Source organism: Hippoglossus stenolepis, chromosome 14, assembly GCF_022539355.2.
Source record: "Hippoglossus stenolepis isolate QCI-W04-F060 chromosome 14, HSTE1.2, whole genome shotgun sequence".
Taxonomy (NCBI): domain Eukaryota; kingdom Metazoa; phylum Chordata; class Actinopteri; order Pleuronectiformes; family Pleuronectidae; genus Hippoglossus; species Hippoglossus stenolepis.
The window spans coordinates 17,496,422-17,517,955 of NC_061496.1; the positions used below are offsets into that span (position 1 = coordinate 17,496,422).

Here is a 21,534-nt window from a genome sequence, read left to right on the forward strand (position 1 = left end):
AAAATCGGTCAGGTAATATTTTTTACCCCACCAACTGAAGAAGTATTTCTCGTGGCCATGCTACGCTGTGAAATAACTGTTCGTTCTTTGACATGGCAACATATACCGCTTTTATTAAGCTCATAAGATATATTCGATATTTTAAATTCATGGAAAAAAGCCATGTGTTAACACATCACAGCACAACACAATATGGACACAGCATTTCCACTCATCGTCAACATGTATGTAACATGTTAAAACGACGGCGGTGTCCTCATTGGTGTGAGAGTATCATGAGTCAAACTCCTGGAATTTAAATTATTTCTTAAGGAGGAAAAACAAGTATTTTAACCGGCCTCCCGAAAAAGGAGCTGGGGCCTGTACCCAGCATGCCTTTCTTCATCTCCCCTCCCTCTATTCTTTCCTCATGTTTCTGAGGTCAGCAAACAAGAAGTGTGCGTTCCCCTTTAAGAAGCCCCCTCCGTTTGCACAGCGGCGGGAGGAGGAGCGGGTCTGCGGAACAGCGGCTGAGGAGGAAAAAAAAAAAAGAAAAAAAAAAATCCAACAGCGGACGGTTTCAAGTCCCCCCCCGATAGAAACTGTGCCTGATTTGTGGCCAATGTTGGAGATGTAAAAAAAAAAGAGAGAGAGAGAGAGAGAGAAGAGCGAGAGAGAGGGAGGGAGGGAGAGAGGGAAGGAGGAGGAGGAGGAGGAGGAGGGAGGGAGAGAGGGAGGGGAGGTGAGGGGAGGAGAGGAGGGGTGGGGGGCAGGAAAAACACTAAAGGGGTAGCTATGGAGATGGAGCGTTTTCCTGGCTGCTTTCTTTGACAGGTGTTGAGTGGGACAAAAGTCTTAAAACAGAATCCAGCATGTACGCCAAAGGTAAAGGAGCCGTCGTCCCTTCCGACAGCCAAGCGCGAGAAAAGTAAGTGAGACCCGGACACACGGACCGGACTTTTTCCTTTTCTCCTTCTTTCACCTGCTTTTCTTTATCACTATCATTATTTTTATTATTGTTGTTAGAGTTGTTATCATCAGGCGAGATCATCATCGTGCGCGAGAGAGAGCGAGCGAGGAGGGGAGGCAACTTTCTGAAGTAGCTAGTGTAATTTAAAAAACAGCGTAGTGTACGAAAAGTGCGCTCCTGCGTGCGCTTTACCCCCCAACACTCCTCCTCCTCCTCCTCTCCTTCGACCACCTTAAAGGTGCGACTCTTAAACTTTTCTTTAAATTTTATTTCTACCTCTTCATTGCACTTTTTTTGTGTGCACGGGATATCCACGCCAACACGCTGCGTTCGCGCAACAACGTGTTTTATTGTGCAGCAAAAGTGCTGCGTTTACATGAGGAGATAAAAGAAGAAGAAGAAGAAGAAGGAGGAGAAGGAGAAGGAGAAGGAGAAGAAGAAGAAGCAGGAGCGCCTTTTCCTTTTTCACTCCGGGTGAAACATGTCTCTGTGGGGGTGTCTGTGCTCGGCTGTGGCTGCTCTCGCTCCGAGGAAACTTTAGGGAGGTGAAGCTGCTGGATGGTTGGATCATCCCGTGTACATGTGTGTTTTTTAAAAAATTGTTAGAAATAGAAAGTGGCAGCTGTACTCCGGAGATGCTCCTGTGTAATTTTTGAGGCGTTGTTGTTGTCAGCGGTGAGGGGGTAAAAGTTTTGTCCCAGTCGACAGTCCTGCAGCAGCAGCAGCAGCAGTGATGGTGCTAAAGTTTGTAGCATCCACTCGCCACGAAGGAGACTCATGCTGCTCCGAACATTATTCTGTTACTCATTATTCTTATTATCAAAATCCGGTCATGAATGTATAGGTTAGTGTGCGTGGAAATATCTGCAAACATGGCTGTGATGCGATTCGCAACATAATGGAGCAAAAATGCTTTATTTATATCTTAATTAAATTTAGCAAAATATTATATTGGTGTTGTATTTAGTTTTCAAAAGCATTTGTGGTGCATGCATCCTCGCTTTTTTAAAAATTATTATTAAAAAACCCTTCTAAATATCCCTCTCCCCCCCCATAGACCCCTTCCCACGCCTGCTCTTTTATTTCAATGCTGTCCTGATCATTTCTGTGTGGGACCATCCAGAGCTGGACCTCCTTTGCATCCCAGCACCACCGATCAGCACAGTCTATTATCATCGGTAGCTATTTTTAAAAGCATGAAAACGGTCTGAGGTGAGAGGAGTGAGCAGGAATCCCTGCTGGGATGAAGTAGTGATCTGAAAAAACACTGTCAGGTCCTGGGAGGCTGTGTGCGTGTTACACAGCACCTCATACATCTGTAATAGAAAACCAAATTTCTTTAGAGACTATTGCATTTGTTTTTTCTGATGCATTGCTGTGTCACATTCAATTGATTAAGCTTTGGAGACACGTTGGCTCGCTTATTTGCTTAGTGTAAGCCTCCTCAAATAGGACTTTGTACACGTGTAGTGCCACCAGCATTTAATTTCACCCTGAAATCACATCAGTTTATTGGAAAATTGAGCAGCTCTCCGTGTGTTTGCGTCTGCTGCGTTGAGGTGGAGTGTGAGGGGGGGGTGAATCCTAAATGAAAACAGTCCCATGTGGCTTTATGAACAGCAGGCAGCGTGACCTTTGAACCGGCGTATGATGCTTTAATATTGCATATGAACCGCGAGCACGCACGTCGATCTGCTCTTACACCTGTTTGTGTGCCTTGGCTTCATCGCTCAGTTTACGACACATTGAAATGAAATGTGTTCTTTAAACACTGTGGGTTTTTTTTGACATTTTTTTTAGTTGTTGCCCTTGCTTGTTCAGGGAGTATGGATTATGTGCCATGTGTTATTCGGAGAGAACTCAGTGCACAGTGTATTCCAAATGATAGTGTAGGAGGATGATTAAATAAATAAATACAATTCATTAACTCATAAGAAATACAAGTCTTTTGAGAGGTGGAAATGATGAATACGTCTGTGCTGAGGCTGCTCATCTTGAATTTAGCCTTTTCCAGTTTGTTTGCATCAGAAGCTCCACAGTAAACATCATTTTGTTTATTGTATTTAAAACTGTGTATATATTTAGCAATTAGCTTGTGTGTATCGCTCTCTGTGTCTGTGTGTCACAGGCTGATAGTCATTGTCCAGGCGTAATGGCCGATGCTTGCCCTCTCCCCCTCACCTGTCCTGTCACCCTAACCTGCCCCGCAGGGCCAACACATGTTTCCTTGTAAACGTGGAGTTCACGACAGCTGCCTCAATGCATCACTGAATGAGCTCATATTCATATTTACATATTCATACGGCTCTTTACATATTCACATATTGAACAGAGGGTGCCCCGGATGGACCTGTATCCAATCTCTTGTGCTCAGAGGGCTGATAATCGAGTCGTATACTTAATTGAATTAACAATAAAATAGTAGCGTGACCTGTATATCTGTCTCTCTCGGTTTCATAAAGTATATTTGGAATCAGTTCTGGAGAGAAAATACTTACAACACTGTGTTGGAATCAAGTGTCACACTGTTTTTATACATAAAACTTGTTGAACGAAAAGAATAAATGAAAAACTGGTGAAAAAGGTAATTTGTCCTCGTTTGGTACATGAATGGATGATGATTTTTATGAACTGCTTCTTTGTGTAGTTTCTTCAATGAAGTTTGGTTGTATTAATAGTAACATTTGACAGTGCTGTATAATTTCATTCTAAACACACTTCAGACGGCGAGGGCTTGCAGAACGTGTTTCCTAACGCCACACTTATTAGTTAGCTGTCGGGTGTCGTCGTGAGTGACAGCAGCAGCTGAGGGGTTTCAGGGAAAGTGGGTGACAACCTCAATCTGGAAGCTTTGGAACAGCCAAATATACAGTATCTATATTATTAATGATAATAATAAAAAACAATTCGTTTTCTTAAAGATCTGACAGCTGTAGTTTACTTAACGTATTGCAATGTTGTCAGTGTTTCAGGTGAACTCCTGTTGCAATCCTCCCCATAAAACCATAGGAAACAAAGCTACGTTTATTTCGTTGTTATAAAGCTGTTGCCTTAATACATGTGACCTGCTGTGCACAGGTGTGCAGCTTTCGACTCTGAATCCTCCAAAAGTAAAAACCCTGTAGAACAACACATCCTTCTGTGGCACTGAACACTTAAGTTAGCCGCCACCTGAATGCTGTACAGCTGTTCTCAAGTTTAGTATACAAAATGTTCCAACATGCCGGCTCAAGTGTGTATTTAAGCTTACGACATTGGACAAATGTGTGCGCACTGTGTTTTCTTTACATTTTCTGTAAAAACCTTGAAATCAAAACTTGAATCCCACCTGTTCAGAAGCACAACATAGAGGCGTCACACGTACGTTTTGCATTATGTGGATTCTTCCACACAGCCAAGGCCTCGCCATACAAATGGAATCGAGCCGCCTGCTCTCGCTGCTGTAAGATCACAGGTTTCAAACATGAGGGGGGAGTAAAGTTTTTCCTTTTCACATCCTTGAGAAGCATTATTGTGAATAAATATTGAGTTAAAAAAAAGAAAGAAAACATGCTAATAATAATTATGCAGATAGAGGAGAACCTGGTGCCCTTATGACCAAAGAAATTAATTACTCTTCACATTTTCTTACCAGTGTTTTATAACATTTAATTTGAACAGGGGTAACACAGCAGGTTTAATATTAATGTGACCGTATTATTTAGTCACTGGAACCTCTTTGAAATGTGCACTGATGAATCTGGCTTCTTAATTAAATGTGCCATTCACAGAAATATTTCATTCATGATCAAACATCTCATTTTTTAAAAGCATGTTCAATAGTTTCTAAAATAATCCTGCTCCACACGTTTGTTTTCTAATTCCCTCTTGTTTGTTTGCAGACATGTTTTATGAGTATTTCTTGATTTTCTGGGGAGGGAAAGAAACTTCAAGTGTAAAGTTAATCAGTTTGTTTTGAACATGGGCTTCTTTACATCCTCTGCTCCTCCTCTGGCTCCGCCCACGTGTTTACATGCAGTCTAATGGGGATCTTCAGCTCTGAATGCATGGTTTTGATTCTACACAGATGGCACTGCCATCTGCATTTTAGTCTTTTGATGGGAGCATAAAGGGCTGTGCACTAACATAGACAGGAACACTGCACTAAAAGTAAAGAAACCCCTGATTTAGCCCCGGCACCCTTTGGCTCACTGTGCTCTTCATTCAGACATGTCAACAGTTAATTAATGTTGCCTTTCGTCAGCCGCTTTGGGTGCATCCGCACAAATTTGGTAGTTTTCTCACTTGAAATAAGGAGACAGTCTAAATATTGAGGCTACGTGCCTGAAGTTGTTAATCAGTCTGGTTAGAGAGCAAAAGTGTGTGTGTCTTTTATTAGAACACAAAGAAAAGTATGTGTCTCAACAGACAACAGATAAGAAGGACTTCACGTTGTTCTCTTTGGACACATTCTCCCTGGTACATTACATCACATGCACTGAAGCTCAGACATTTTCCAGAATTTTTATAAAGGGGCTGTGTGAGAATGCAAATATCCGAGTCAATTTTGCCAGAAAGTTTCTGGAACTTGGAAAAAATGTCGGGGATATGTCTGAGTGAGGCCATGTGAGAATACAGCAGGACAATGTCCAAATTCACAGTGGATGCAAAATTGTAATAATACAAATATGTCAGGATGAAAAAGAGTGTGGCCCATACATGTAGAAGACAGTGCCGTCATGTCCTGCCTCCTGCCCTGTCCAGACACCGCCCTCACCTGAATGTTCTACATATCTTCCTGTTGTTGTGAACACGTCTGATAATCTCCTGCTGTTTTCTCCAAATGTGAACGTCAAACTCCAGGAGAATGTCCAGACCCAATTTTCTGGACACTTTCCTTTTCATGTCTGTAAAACGGATACTGTAAATTGTTGTCCTGGTTGACTGCTGTGGTGATAACAGAAGTATGTCAGCTATGTCACTATAATCTCTTATCACACGTCAGAATAAATCTCTCTGCTTTGCCTCCTCCTCTTAAATAAAAGTGTATTTGTGAGTGAAAATCAACAAGTTATTGTTATTATTTGAAGTGCGAGGTCAGAGTATATTTACAGGTGAGTCAATAGGTAACGTCTCAGTCGAGCACATGTGAGAGGAGTGTGTGTGTGTGTGTGTGTGTGTGTGTGTGTGTGTGTGTGTGTGTGTGTGTATGTGTGTGTGTGTGACCATGTGTGGATTAACCCGTGGCTAAAGCCATGCATGTTTACTTGCTCATAGACACTGATTTGTTTTGACAAAGGAACTGCCATAACAAAGCCAAGCAAATATAAACAGTGTGTGCAGTGGGAATAAGCTTCACAGCATCACAGGCGTCTCGAAGAGACACCCAACCTTTCATTCACCTCCGAGTGATACATCATTACGTTCACACCTGTTCACCGCCACTGTGTCAGTTCTATACTGCTTTTATAAGGTGTCCATAAATATTTGATATCCAGGAAAAAGAGCGTTTTCTGTTTATACTCTGCGTGTTACGTTAAGGACGCCGCTGAATCCATAAATTATGCATGGTATGTATCCTCATTCTTCTCTGAAAAGGCATAGATTGTATATGAAAGCAGACACGGTGACGGGCACAGCTTAATCCTCTGCCATCACTTCCTCCGCGCATACCTTACCTCACCCTGCTCCTGCTCCCGCTCCTGAATTATTGAAGCCAAGACATGAAAGTTAATTTGCTAACTGTCTGTGCTTTAGCTGGCTAAACTCGGCTGAGAGGCCCATCGTCTCTGGAGGCGGGTGAAAGAAAAGGGGGAGGCTGGATGGGGCAGCCCGGGGCGAAATGTCAGGTGCGTTTCCTGGGGACGAGGCGATGGGAGAGAGCGCCTTGATGTGTGGACATGGAGCAAAGTGCTAGTTAGGCCACATGAGGTTAGAGGAGAAGATCAGAAATGGTGTGGTAGATTTTTTTTACAGCCTCAGCTACAGAAAAGGCAGGATAACTGCTGCAAATTATCCTGTAGCTTAAGAGCGGGAGCGTGAGAAACAGACAACAGATGCACCGCTCGGCTTTGTGGTCTTTTAAATGTAAACTCACACACCAGCTTTACATCACCAGCCTTGATATCCAGTCAGCGCTCAAAGCAAAGGTCAAACGCTCTTCCTCCCACTCATCTGTGTCATTTACTCCATTCTCCGTTATTGTTAAATTTGCGGACGCCCAAGGAAGGAGAGAGTGAACTGTGTACGAGAGGAAATGTGAGATGTGAGGTGCATGGACGGCCGTGCGGTTGTGGTTTGCCTTCTTGTAAGCATCTCATCTTTTATTCCTGAGTGACACGTGTAGCGAGCGCAGGGCTGGCGGGGGGGGAAGGAATTCAGGTTTACAGTGTCCGTAGAGGGAAACGCCGCGGCCATGACCTCCAGTTTCCCTCTGACACAGCTCTCCTGCGCTGAACATTCACCTCCATGTCTCCTTTATCTACCTGCCCTTCCTCGGGTTCTGCTCTATCAGCTTGCAAAAGAGGAAAAAGTCTCCTCCTCAGCCAAGTTACACTTACTGCTTCTGACAGAGTAACAAAAGGTGTCCCCTGAAGCCTGGATTGAATGAGTGTTTTTAAATAATGCATTGCAGCTGGGGCAGGTGCCCATCGCTAGGGCATAGAGCCCCTCAGATCGCGCCAGGCTCTGCCATGAAAATTTCATTGCCGCAGTGCTCATGGGAATCTCTGTTCGATGCTGTACAGTGTGGACAGGGCGTATAGGAGCTGACGCCTGCCGCAGGGTATTTCACAGTTGTTGTTTTTTTTACATTTTACACCAACGGACTCCCCATTTTACCCAGAGTCTGGGAAAACTTAAACGCCCCTTAACTCTTCAGGGTGGAAAACGGAGGTAAATATTTACGTCAGCGTTACAGTAACAATGAAACAAGGAAAAAAAGACAAATCTTCAAATGAAGAAATGCTACATCCAGCCTCATTTCTGCAGTTTCAGTTTGATTTACTCACTAAAATACAGGAAAATACCGCTGCCAACATCCTGACGAGAGACCAGAGGACCTGTGGACACCGCAATTATTACCATGTGCTCACAGCTTTTAAGTTTATGAGCACCAGCGGAATATATGTGGACGTCTTTTGTCCTGGGTTTTGTCCCTCAGGCAAGAGGCTGCTTTAACTTCTGCCAAGAGTTTGTCGGGGCCCGAGAGAAACTCTGCAGCCACTACTTCACTACTCCTATAGGTTTTTCAGTTTAAAAAAAACAAAGTTCTTTCTATTTTCATTCACAATTAACAGTATTTAAAAGCACTAACATTGGACATCAGCAGTAATGGACAGCTACTGTTTGTTGGATACTGTTAGTTATTAGCCTTCTTATGAAAAACACATCAACTTATTTTGGAAAAGTAGGAAAACTGCTTTTCTTATTTGGTTTGGAAGAAAATCCTCTGACATCACTTCTGAAGCAAAACTTTTGCAAATATCAACTTCATTACACACTGATCAGTTTCACTTGTTGATACCAGGACAACTGCTCTTTTTGAGATCAATATTAATCACAAGTATGTTATCTTTTTGTTGGTTTGTTTGTTAGTTAGCAGGATTACACAAAAACTACGGGACAGTTTACGACAAAACGTGGTGGCAGGTTGAAGTATGGTCAGGGAAGAACCTATTAAATGTATGTGGATGCAGATCCAGGAATTCCTTTTCACATTCATTGTGAAATAGGGCTTTTTCAATGTTTTCTGAGTGCTGAGTTTGTTTGTCTGATTGTCTATTAGCAGTATTAGTCAAAAAAGTCTATTTCCATGAAACTTTGTGCAGGAGTCGGGCATGACCGAAGGAAGACTTTGTGTCGTACCTGGAGACGAGTGTGTGTGGATGATTGCTGGTTGTGTGGTCTGTCCAGTCTCCATTCAATTGCTTCTTTGTGCTGTCTCTCTTGTCAGAACTAATGTGAGTGAGGGGTCCGTGTGTGTCTCTCTGCGGGTTCAGTAACTGAGCCGTTGATTATTTTGTTGTAGACACAAAGAAGGGAACAATATGTCGTGAAGTAGTTCGTCAGTTCAGTCACTTCCTGTATTTTCGATCTCTTGTCTCTTGTTTACCAGAGTTAACAAGGAGACAGACATGAGGAGTAACAAGGTCCAGAGTCCTGTACTCTGTATGGGACCCGAACCGTTACCTGTCCTTTTCTCCAAGTCAAATCCAGACCTGTTAACATACGACCCCTGTCCCGGCCCGTCACCCGTTATTAAACACACATACAAAGTCTCTCACATCAAATGAGTTACAGCTGCCTTGCCCTCCTGTTCTGGTTGTCGATTTGTGAATTTTCTCACCCACTGCCCACCCACGTTTAGTTCAATTTTACCATTACCTATGAATTTATATTGATATATGTTTTTACCTGTTATTCAACTTTCAGACCTGACTCTATCAAGGTCCCCAGTCAATAAATATCATACTGATTGAGAAGGAGATTGAGTGATTGTGATTCATCAGACTCAAAACAATCTTTTCTAAGCTTCCTGTTATTTTGCTTCTTCAGTTAAAGAAACCGGCCTTTGTTCAGTCTGAGCTACAGTGGGTTAAGGGAATAGTTCAACATTTGGGAAATACAAGTAGATTTCTTGCAACAGAGTTAGATAAGTATATTGAAAATCAACATTTTCATATCTTTGAAGCTATGGGAGAAAGCTATCTTAGCTTAGCATAAAGACTGGATATGAGGGGAAACGGCTAGCCTGGATCTATCCAAATGTGACATCATCACTTTACCAGCTCATCTAAAGTTTATGAATTATCATGTTGGATCTTGTTTGTTTAATCTGCACAAAACTGAAGTGTAGGAATGATCAGGCAGATATCGCTTGGCAGCAGTGACTGCATGGAGTCTTGTCATCTTGTTGCCATGACAACCAGACTTTTACCTGCTACGCGAAAACGAATGAATGAATTTTACTCTGAGTGCCTTACTCTTCAGATTTATTCATAGAGAAAGTTGTGTGTTTTATTCTTGGTCCAAATTTCGGAGAGAAATGGCAGAGTCAAAAATTTGTGTGACCTGTGACCTGTTTCATAATATAAGGAAATCAATACAAATTATTAGTATTATTAGCTATAGATAAGTATGATTTGTTGTCGTTATGTGTTAATTGTTAAACTTTTCAGATTAATTTCTGCTTTTTATCTAAAGTTTTCACTGTTATACTCTTTCAACTGTTTTGGGTAGAATGCAGAATAAAGAGATAAATATATACAGCATATTTTCACTGTCTACACACATCAAATGACTCCTTGTCATATAAAAGGTTTGTTTGTATAAGCTCATTGAGAGTCAACACCAAACTATTCAGCCCTTTGCGTCTTGTAGCAGCTATAGTTCTGTTGTTGTTATAGCATGTGGTTGACTCCCAGCAGTTTTCACTAACACCTTAGTTTACTGTATATGAGCCGTATTCGAGGTTGATGGACCAAGTCAGAGATAAAATGTGAGTATTTGTCAGAGCGTGAGATTTATGGGACGCTCAACTGTTCCTCTGTGTCTGCTTTTTATTTTGCAAGTTATCTGTAAAACCTCGATGAGCTGAAAATGTTTATTTTTCAGCCATTTTTCCCCGTCTGCGTCTGATGCATAAATAAGCATCAACCCCTTCAATAACAGGAATCCGGCGCGCAGCGCGGCAATACCTGAGAGTCCAACTTCAGCCACATCAGAGGATGTCTCTCGTCTCCTCTTCTCTCCGTGTTTCTCTCGGTGTCGACGCTGTTTTGTTTTCAGCCTCGGTGCCTCAACAGCACAGTTTCCTAAAACCACAGGGATATGGCCGAGTGCCACCGAGGCTCTTTAGCTCAGAGCTGCAGAGCTTTACATCACACGTTTACAACCCCTCCGCAGTGAATATGATCTTCATACTGTAAAATCTTGTTTATCCAAGCTCCGTCTCAGATGACAGAGTGATGATTTTCAGCCAGGCGAGCACATTTGCTGGACTCGAGTTGGTGGGTAACGTGGAATGAAACGAGCGCGACACCTTTAGGGAAAGACAGAGAGCGTTAATTGTGGAATAATCTTTCAAATGAGCACTGTTAAGGTTGGATCACATGAACTAAACTATGTAGACTCATAAATATCCTGTTTTCACGAACATATGAACTTTACAAAAGGGGTTAGGTTCGTTTCTGAATCAGCAGGAAGAGCTCTGTGTTTTATATAATCTGTCCAGGAAGCAAAGATCCCTGCAGTGACCAGCTGAGATCAGGTGTTTTACCTTTAAAGGTGCAAACTGGACGATGCATTAATTTAGAAGATGAAAAGCAGATCTGTCCGATGTGCTGTCTGAATGATGATGAATGGGTTTCATTTTGTTTCCTATTTCTTTTAGGTCTGTGTTTACATAGCGCTTTTTTAGTCTTGATGATGACTCAAAGTGCTTTACAGTACAGTTTATTTTTGCCATTCACCCATTCTGACACACAGTTATACAGTGCATCTATGTGCAGAACTTTTTCTATCACACATCACTCATACACTGCCCAACCCAGCCGCCCCTACTACCGGTGTAATGCTCTGTTTTTAAGAGGAAAATTATTTTTTTACATATGGACGTGCAAAGACTGAGTCGGTTGTTTACATGTGAAACATATAAATCAGCCAGTTATCTGGAGAAAACCCGGGAGAAGAGGAAAAAGCTCATTATCGAGTCAATTTATTTTTAATGAGATAGTTCTGTGAATGCATTTGGAATTTCTTTCGATTTTTCCATCTTTCTTTTGTGGATCTTCTCTTTTTCTTTTCTTTTTTCACATGCTTTGTATTTATAAGAAGAAGATTTATGTGTTCGTAAATTAGGGGATGTCTTTTAATCCCCAAAAGTGTGGAGCCAAATGCATTGGCATGAAACATAAATAAAAAAAATACTCGTATGTAAGTTATCTAGAGTGACGTGAGAAGATCTGAGGAGGAAGTGGAATATAAAGATGTGATATGATAAATACGGAATATAAAGATGTGATTCTGAACACTGAACACTGACCCCTGCCCCTCTCTCTCTCTCTTCTTGTTTTGCAGGTTAGCTTTATATGTGTACGAGTATTTGCTGCATGTCGGCGCACAGAAATCAGCACAGACCTTCCTGTCAGAGGTAAGAAGTTCTTTCAGTTTGACCTCCTGTTCATGAAGGACGAGTGATTCCCCCTCTATTGTATGAGCAGGGCTGGAATTCACATTATAGGTTGTTGTGAGTTCAAGCAGCTGTTGAATAATATCACCACAAGCTGAGAACTGTAACAGTGTTTTTTTACAGTGGCTGAACAACAACAGTGTTTATTAATTTGGGACAATGTAAACATGCCATCGTTTGGGCTACTTAATGTGATTAGCCGCCCCTTATTATAAGCTCTAATTTGTAATCATAAACTCTGTATAATTACAGCAGTTTGACATATTGTAAGCATGTGTTGCTGTTCGCTTTCCGCTGTGACATTTAGAAAAAACGAAGCCAGTCCCTGCTAAGTTAAATCGAATGCACCTTCAGTGTCTGAAACTATTCCAAACATGTCCATTTGTCCCAGGTCTGCTGGACTTATTAGTCTCCTATCAGGGCCCTGAACCGTCCAAGACGTGCAAGCTCTAATGTGTTGCATCCTCTTCCTTAATGGACATCCTCTCTGCTAATGGTCCCACGTCCAGGCCTTCCCCCTGTACAACACCTCCCCTCCCCACTGGCTTTATTCAGCTCCACTTAATACAATCCCCAACACTGAGAAAGGGCTGTAATGGCAGGCGCGGGCAGGTCTATATCATTCAACATTAATACTGAAGTCATTCATCTGCCTTTTCATCAGGTGAGCTCGGTGCAGAAGCCGCTTTCAGACATGCACCGAAGACCGCACATTTTTACAGACATGTGAGAATACAGCAGGAAATGTTGAAGACGTTTCTAACACACGACAGATGCAAACAAATAAATAATAATATTACTCTCTCAGGATGAAAAAGACAATGAGATTCCAGAACGTTTGGCGATAAGGGCCGACCGTTGTCAATGTGCTGTAAACAAAAACACGTGATATCCCTGGTAGAATTCACTCACCAACATACAGCTTTTCCTGGTTTTGTAGAAATAAACTTCAGAGCACTGATTAGATTATACAGAGATTTTACAAGAATAGTTTAATTAGAAAAATTATTTGCTCTTTAGCTGAGAGTTTTAATCATTTAAAAACTTTGGGTTTGGGTTGACTTGAAAAGCCTTTGGATTCTTGCAGGAATGAGACAGACAAAATAACTCAGAAAGAACAGAAACTTAGAAGCTTTAAATCACACTTCCTGCATCAATCAGACACAATCAGACAGGAATCGTTTTGCCTTTGCTTTTAGCGCGCACGCAGGCAGGCAGTCAGGCATTGCTGCTGGAAACCAGCCCAGCTGCCAACAACCAGGAGTGGACGTCTAAAATATGAAGCAGAGATAGGGGAGCAGCACAGTGAGATAAAGTGGTCGTGCTGCCGAGAGCCTCGCTGATTTCAGAGCCCTTGTGGGTGAATCTTCTCCCTGAGATTGAGTGTTAGTGGTGAGCTGTTGGAAAGGAGTGAAGCTCCGGGTCGCACACCCACTCATAGATCCACACACACTTAGTCTGACTCAAACAGGAATTAAAACAACATCTACGCCGACAGGGATTAAAATAACACACACACACACACACACACACACCGTCCATGTCCACAAGGCAGGCACGCGAAGACCGAAAAGTCCCTTTGACACTATACTTGTCTCAGATGTAGCCCAATGGTTGTGTTTATTTCAACCACAGCTTCATTTTGAACCCGGTGTCTTATATGGTCAAAATCCGTGGACTCGGATTAGAGCGACAGTAACGGGTACATCCGAGCAAACACTGCAGCTTGACCTTTGACCTTTTCGCCTTCATGTGCCTCTAGCTGTAGGCTTTAGAGTGTCGAGGGGATTCCTCATGAGTATTTGAAGAAAGTTTGCAAACGGACAGATTCATTAAACTCATCTACATCAGCTCATTGTTGTGCGGCTTCTCGTGAATTACACAAGACCTGATCGCCCTCCTCTCGCTTTGATTTTTTTTCTGCTTTGATCATCACCTCTTTTTCCCTCAGTTCCCTCTCTGTACATCCTCCTCTTATACGTCCTCTCTGCTCAGGGGCTCCTTGTTTTCCTCCTCATTTTTCCGCTCCTTTCTTCTCACTGCAGTGACCAAGAGTGCTCCGTACATTTTACTTAGACCGTCCTGTAAAAAACAAACCTCTGTGCAAGCAGCTTATTACGACCCATAGTTATGTTTTATTACAAGGCAACCTCTAGTAAATTAGCCCCATAGTAACTGACAGGAGGTAAAGTGGAGTTGTGGTCGGTGATGACAAAAACGATGGGATGCTTACACACTTTTCAGCCAAACCTTTGAACATCCTTTTCGCTCCTGGTATTCTCCTATAGGTCATATCCGTGGGTTGGGACGACAAACTAATATAGACATGATGATCTCATACAAGAAAATAAAGTAAACATCTGTACCAATTTTACATCACATACTGTATGGGCCATTAAGACAAACATTTTAAACTGACAATAAATAAAACACACATGTCAAAACACAACAGTAGGGTACACTAAATCAGGCGGAAACATCTCACAGTTAACAGGAGAGGATAGCCAAGATCACGTTGAACATATATAATATATTTTTTAAACCGATAATAAACAGTTGCAGCATAGTTCCATTCTTTCATATGATTTACTCCGGCTCTGTATTGGTGAGCCTGTTTTCTGTATTTGCAGTTTGTTTGTTTCTTAATCCAACGAATGTTATTAACGGGTTGAAGATGTTTTCAACAGCTGCAGTGCATTCAGCTCTCTCAGCATCAGAATGTTTACATGTTTGTACATCTGTCTTAGTGAGGACCCTCATTGGCATAATGCAATACCTTAACCATTAAAACTAAATGCCAAACCCTTACCTAAAACTAATTCAAACACACACATACTTTTATAGTATAGACACCCCACACTTCTGTCCCCAAGAGGACTGCCACTCCATGCTCTCCTGCACAGTGCAGCACTCAGCTCTTTAGCAGCATTAAATCAACAGGCCTACACCCACATACGGCACATCACATCACTTTAAACTGCACTGGGGAAATCTATAGAATAGACACTTTAATAGAAATCTGAGGCCTGGATCTCTTTTTCTATATATATATTTAGAAATAGAGAAATCTTGCTGCTCTCATGCTGTCCTCAGCAGACTGGTGAATCATCTCTCAGACTGACTGCACTGAATCTGTGTGTACTGTGTACTGTGTTTCGTGTGTGTGTGTCTGTGTGTGTGTCGAGTCACGTTAGTAGTAGTGTGTGAAGCAGGCAGCAGGTCTGCTATCTCTCACTGGATCTTATCTCAGTGTCCAGATACAGGCAGGAGCTCTGCTGGTTTGTGAGGGCGATGGAGAGGGCTGCTGCTTCAAGACAGTCACACTGTCTTATCCACAAACTTGGCTCTGCACTTCACTGCACCGCGCTGCCCGACGGCCTATTTCTCTGTCTGACTATTGCTCTGTCTGTCTAAAGTTGGGGGGACGGTTGAGCAAAATGATTACATTATGCATAAAACATGCTGCGGTGTCTTAATTTTTCATTTCCTTCCTCCGTCTTCTGCCCTCAACCCCTTCTCCCTCCATCCCGCTTCTTTTCTTACAGATCCGATGGGAGAAGAACATCACACTTGGGGAACCACCAGGATTTTTACATTCATGGTGGTGGTATGTATACATTGATCCTCTCTCTCTCTTTTTCCTTTACATGACCACACACACACACACACACACACACACACACACGCACATGCATGTTTTTTCAACAGCTCACATTCATACTGGAGAAGTACTCTTGATGGTCTGAAAGAATGTGAAGGGGTGGAGAGGCACAATAATTGCAGGGAATGCTAAGTGTATCATCTCACACGTGTTTAAGTGCTGTACTCCTGGCCTCCCTCTGATTGACAAGTGAGCTAACTTCCTTTTGCTCTGTTATTTAAACAGTAAAGAAAATCTCACATTGATGTGTGCACTGTCCAGTCAAAGTCAAAATCAGGGACCGTCATTGAGGTTTTAAAAAGTTTTAAATCTCAACACATGCACTGCAAATCTGAACTTGTTGAGACAGTGCCCAGAGGAGCTGTGGGTGTGAACGCAAATGCCACTGTCAGGCCATTGTCCAGAGAATATACAGAGGCTACATTCAAACTAATGTGTTTTCTGTTTTAAAATGGCTTTTTAAAACCAAAAATAAACTCTGTCCACAGAAGTGTTAAGTGCACATCAGTAATTATCCCCGTCTATACCAACACCTGAAAAAGGAGATTTTCCAATACTTATACCAGCTTTGGAAAAGCCTCAGATTCTGCCAAAAATACCAAGTCGGGCATCTGCAGACTTCTTTTTAAGTTTTTTAGTTACACCTTGATGAAACTGCAATTTTCTGTTGCCAGAAATCCATTCTTCTTCACTGCTCCAAAACAGCAGTTGTTCTGTCCTGCCACAGTGCATTCTTAAATTAAAATGTAGTAGTCTGGATGAAGCCGGGGAGTTTGTCTGTATTTGTAAATTGGCACCATTTAAAGCATTCTGAATGACTAATTACCAATTCTTCTTTGCCCTGTGCCCATGGTTGTACTGAAGAAAACCTCAGTTAAAACGTAAAGACTCTCAACCAATATCTGGAGAAATACGTAGCGTCTCTTCTCTATGATTTCTAAGAGGATTTATGGGGATTAATATTTGCGATGGACATCAGAGATAGTGACTCTCTCAAAGTGTAAGTCACATTGAATCTAAAGATGTGTGTTTCATGTGCGACTGAATTGTGATGATAAGGAGCGGCAGTTTTGATGTAAATTGCAGCTCTGAGGTTTTTAATGTAACTTAATTGCAGCTTGAAACATCTGCACCACTGTAAAGTTTTTGGGACTCTCTTTTAAACCTGATGCTCCTTTGAACAGAACCAAACTCTGATGTGGGTTTTCCGTCTTTCCCTTCAGCATCGACATTCAAATCAGATCTGTTAATGCTAGACACAAATACAAAGCAGTATTTTCTATCCTGCTGGAAGAATGACGTCAGTGGGCTTATTGCCTGATACATACACTGTTTTTCTCCATGTGTGAATAAGAGGGAAGGGGAACACCCAAATGTAGGATTCCCCCGTTTTTTCTTGTTGTCAGGCCAAGAACTAGAAAAAATCCAACTGGAAGTCAAAGAGAGGGGAGCAGAAAGGCGAGAAGGAGAAAGCTGGGCAGCTGGGAAGGATGGAGACAAAGAGACAAACAGGCAGGCAGACAGGGAGGCTGAGACGCTGAATCCTTAGCAAGGCAAAAGCATGAGAGGCAACGAGAGCCGGGATAAGAGGTTTGACAGGGCCCGCTTTGTTTGTCATTCATGCTATCCCCCTCATCCGCAAAACCCCCTGGCTGGCCCTGTGTAATAAACCCGGACATGCGGCTTCGCTCATTCATCCTCTGTGGCCTCAGCATGTGTTGTAATTGTGCAGCCTGTTGACACAGTTCATAATGGTCCTTTAAGAGCCTGGCTTCTTTCAACCTGACAGCTCTCAATTGGACAGCTACCAGTAATACTGACAGAATGACATACACAAACATACAGCGGCGTGTACGTCTGCTCTCGTCTCCTGCCCAAAACCTCGGGGAGTGTGTTTGTGTGTGTGTGTGACAGAGAGAGAGAGAGAGAGAGTTTGAAATTGAAAGGGAAACCATTCTCGCTCGTAGTGTGACTTCTGACTGTATTGATGTACAGTATTTCAGCAGAGAGTGGGAGATGACCTTGTGTGTGTGTGTGTGTGTGTGTGTGTGTGTGTGTGTGTGTGTGTGTGTGTGTGTGTGTGTGTGTGTGTGTGTGTGTGTGTGTGTGTGTGTGTGTGTGTGTGTGTGTGTGTGTGTGTGTGTGTGTGTGTGTGTCAGTTGGAGAGCAGGCTGATGATTAGCCAGACTGAGCAGGGCAGGGCTCCAGTGTAGTATGACCTAGCTGAGGGGCGTCTGTCTGGGCCCACGCAGCACGTGGACGGGAAGACTCACTGGGGGGGAGTGGGGTCTGGGGGTCGGCTGGGAGGAGCGGTCCTCTGTCCACCCCTATGCCACCCAGCAACCCACCCCCACCGCCCCCCTTTCAACCTCCAGCCTCCCCCAAAACAAAAGCTCCAGATGGTAGGAAAGCCACCAACCTCCCTCGTCCCTCACCCTTTTTCGCTCCCCCCCTCCCTCAACCTTTGTCTGGAGGCCTGTCCCTTTGTTTGCGGAAGAGAGAGACCCCCGAACGGATTAACTCTTTGCATTCCAGCTTTCTTTTGTGTTAAACAGCCTAAATGTAAGACCCCGACCCCTCCACGCCCCCCCACCCCAGCCCCACCACCCCTCCTCAGCACCTCACTTGGGGTTTTTCTTCTCCCCTCCTGTCTCTGCCTCTGCGGCTGCTTCCTGTAGGACGCCGTTGGTAGGTGGTGGAGGGGGTCTCCAGAACAAGACCGTGGCTGTAAGAGGGGGAGGGGGAGGCAGGCTGGCGGTGGGGGTCACTCATCCACATCTGTTGTTATGGGTGGAGGGATAAAGAAAAGGCTCAGCGAGGACTGCAGGTGTTGATTGTGTCATTAGCTCCCTCTCTATTGGCTGCTGCTAGTTGTCTCCTTATCCCAAAAATCGATTGCCTTAACCAGTTTTCACTGGATGGCCGATGAATCCTCAGCACCCCCACCCCCATCACGGGAAAACATTAACGCGCACATGAAAACCTCAGCACAACAACAGTATGTGGAGGGATCCTCCTCTGTGTGATAGCCTCTGGCTGAAATTCTTGTTTGTGAGGGGGAAAGAAAACAGTGAGAGTGCAACCACCCTCCGCTCCTAAATGTCTGGACTGCTCTTTGTAAACACAGGCATCAGACTCTTCTCCACCCTTCTCCTTCTCCTTCTCTTCTCCTCGTCTAATTTTCCTTCTTTCTTCACGTCATATCATTCAGATCATAAATACGAGCGGCCGAGTTGGAAAAACCATTCACATCTGCCTCCTAATTGTAAATCAGAGTCGGAGACGTTGGGGATTTCTGACAGAGACGATATTTCCCACTTGGTGAGAGGGAGGACAGTGTCAACAACATTGACTATAAATATAATCCAACATTAATACAAATACAGTCCGTTCTGCTGATTCAAAAAGAGCGATACACTGACTGTACCTGGTTTCTGTTGTTAACGAAAATGTATACAAATGTACTTAATACACATGCATAAAAAATTTAAATGGTTCATTTAGACTTATTCTCTGGTGTGACTTCAAGGCTTGCAGTGGACATGGTATCTTGGATTAGTGCTTTCAAAATTCGAGTCTGAACCAAATTAACAGGTGTGAAAGGTTCCTCCAAACCATTGTCTGGACCAACGGACCAAAGTTTAGAACCATGGTTCAGTTCATTTAACAGTGTTGGATAGTTCGGATTTCGAACGAATGCAGGAAACACTGATCTTCATTTCAGATGATATAATGTTCAAACAATGAGTGCGTTCCTTTGGCCCATTCGTACTTGTGTTGAGTACTGAAGGTTGTGATGGTGGTAATGCAATAATGATAATACATTGGCAACGAAGTTATCAAAATGAACTAGTTCATTAATTTTCTCCATTTATAATGTTATTATTTTAAAAAAATGTGCTAATGCTGATACAACAGCTGAAATGATGACACATTGATGTCAGGTGCCCAAACCAACCAATGTCAAGTATAGGTCGACACAGCGAATGTATGTGATGATGATAGGATGTATAGGATAGTTCACCCAAAAATGAAAATTCACTCATTATCCACTCACCGCTATGCCGATGGAGGGGTGGGTGAAGTGTTTGAGTCCACAAAACACTTTTGGAGTTTCAGCATAGTGCATAGCGGCGAGAGCTTGTGCGATATGTGCGCGCGAATGAACACGTCTCTGAAGGAGAGTAACAGTGGACATTTAGGCTGAAAACATGGTGTAAATTTGTTATTTGCATGTCGTGCTTACGGACACTTGGAAGACACCACAGGAGCAGTATGGAGGCATTTTATGTTTTTTTCTGTTGTTTTTTTACGTTTGAAGAATCAGTCCCCAGTTACTTCAATTGTATTGGATTTGGCTGCAACACTGTTTACCCCTGAAACTCAAAAAGTGTTTTGTTGACTCAAACACTTCACCCACCCCATCCATCCTCATAGTGGTGAGTAGATAATGATTGAATTTAAATTTTTGGGTGAACTATCCCTTTAAATGTTTTAGTTCGCTCCCTAATTTGCAATGTGAAACCCCAACTTACTGGATGAAATGTTCACAAAGAATGATCATTGGACTTTTATGTGTGAAAAAACTCTCAGTCTTTAGGTGTACACCAATATCCTAATGCAGACATCAGGTACTTTCTGAAATGGCAGACACCAAACAACTGTAAGTGGTTGAGTTTAGAATGAATCAGACTCGTTTAAATCGCCAGTCTTGGCTGTGTAGTTTCAGATAAGAATCTTTTCAACTTAGAGCTGTTGATGTGATTAATGGGTTAGTTTGCAAACACAGAATTCAACACGCAGAGTTCAACGAGAGATTTTTACTTGGTCGACCACAAGCCCTCTTGTCACATTGATTGAGGGAGTGGACACCCTGAATGAAAGTCAGCTGCTGTGTTGCACCTTTATGTCACCTCTGGGATGCGGCAGGGTTTGTAGTCAGTCATGAGCCCAGAGAAGATGGTGCAGGTTTCTTTGCAGAAACAACACACGTTAACTCAAGATGCCAGCACTGCCTACGCTGGAATTAATTTTCCTCTCCCACTTTCTGGCTGTCCAGAAAGTCTCTCATGTGCAGTGTACCTCAGAGCAGGAGTACACTCCACCTGTATTATACACACGGTACAACTTCCTTTTTTTGTTTGTTAAGCCGTTCATCTTCTTGCAATGACAGTTGCTGTATTTATTAGCCACAGTCCAAAGGGAGTGTTCCTGATTTACATGGCACAGTGATGTTGTTGTCTCCTCCTGCTCGCTGAACGCACTGCTGCTACCAGGAGAATAGCTGCTACTTGAGTCAAGGTAATAAAGACAACTGGAAGGGTTGTGCTTCTCCGCCTCCGCTCTGTGATTGCAGCATTTTGTCCCATTAAGAAGAGTCTGTTCTGATAAGACGGGGGAAGACGGCACGGTGGGCCTCTCGGTAACTTTATTTTTCGGACTCTGGTTCTTTCACTGATGCTCTGCGAGCCCCCTCCTTATCTACATTCGTCTCCATATCTGTCTTAATTTCTATTTCTTCTCTCTTCTGACCGACTTACAGGCTGGTTAGATGTACGACCAGACACACGCGCAGGATTATCTTGTAGACCTGCCATCAGCAGCCTGTCTTTTCCGTCCCTTTGTTTACTCTCCTTATTATAATGGAAAAGCACATTGTAACCACTGGCTTTGTCAAACCACAGTTAATTGCAAATAATTATCATGATGACATTTAAATTTAGTAATTGTCTTCTTCTGGACGGCTGGACGCTA

General features: G+C 42.9%; 1 protein-coding gene across 3 annotated transcripts in view; it reads left to right on the plus strand.

Moving 5' to 3' along the window:
* Nucleotides 1-725: 725 nt before the first annotated feature.
* The window catches only part of ssbp4 (single stranded DNA binding protein 4), an 89,790-nt gene continuing 68,981 nt past the window's right edge, over nt 726-21,534 (plus strand). For 2 of the 3 annotated variants that reach the window (XM_047342802.1, XM_047342804.1), the window contains exons 1-3: nt 726-907; nt 12,008-12,080; nt 15,665-15,726. In XM_047342802.1, the coding sequence (XP_047198758.1) occupies nt 852-907; nt 12,008-12,080; nt 15,665-15,726 (191 nt within the window). In that variant the 5' untranslated portion in view covers nt 726-851. The remainder of the gene's footprint in view (nt 908-12,007; nt 12,081-15,664; nt 15,727-21,534) is intronic. The other variant, XM_047342803.1, reaches the window with a different exon arrangement.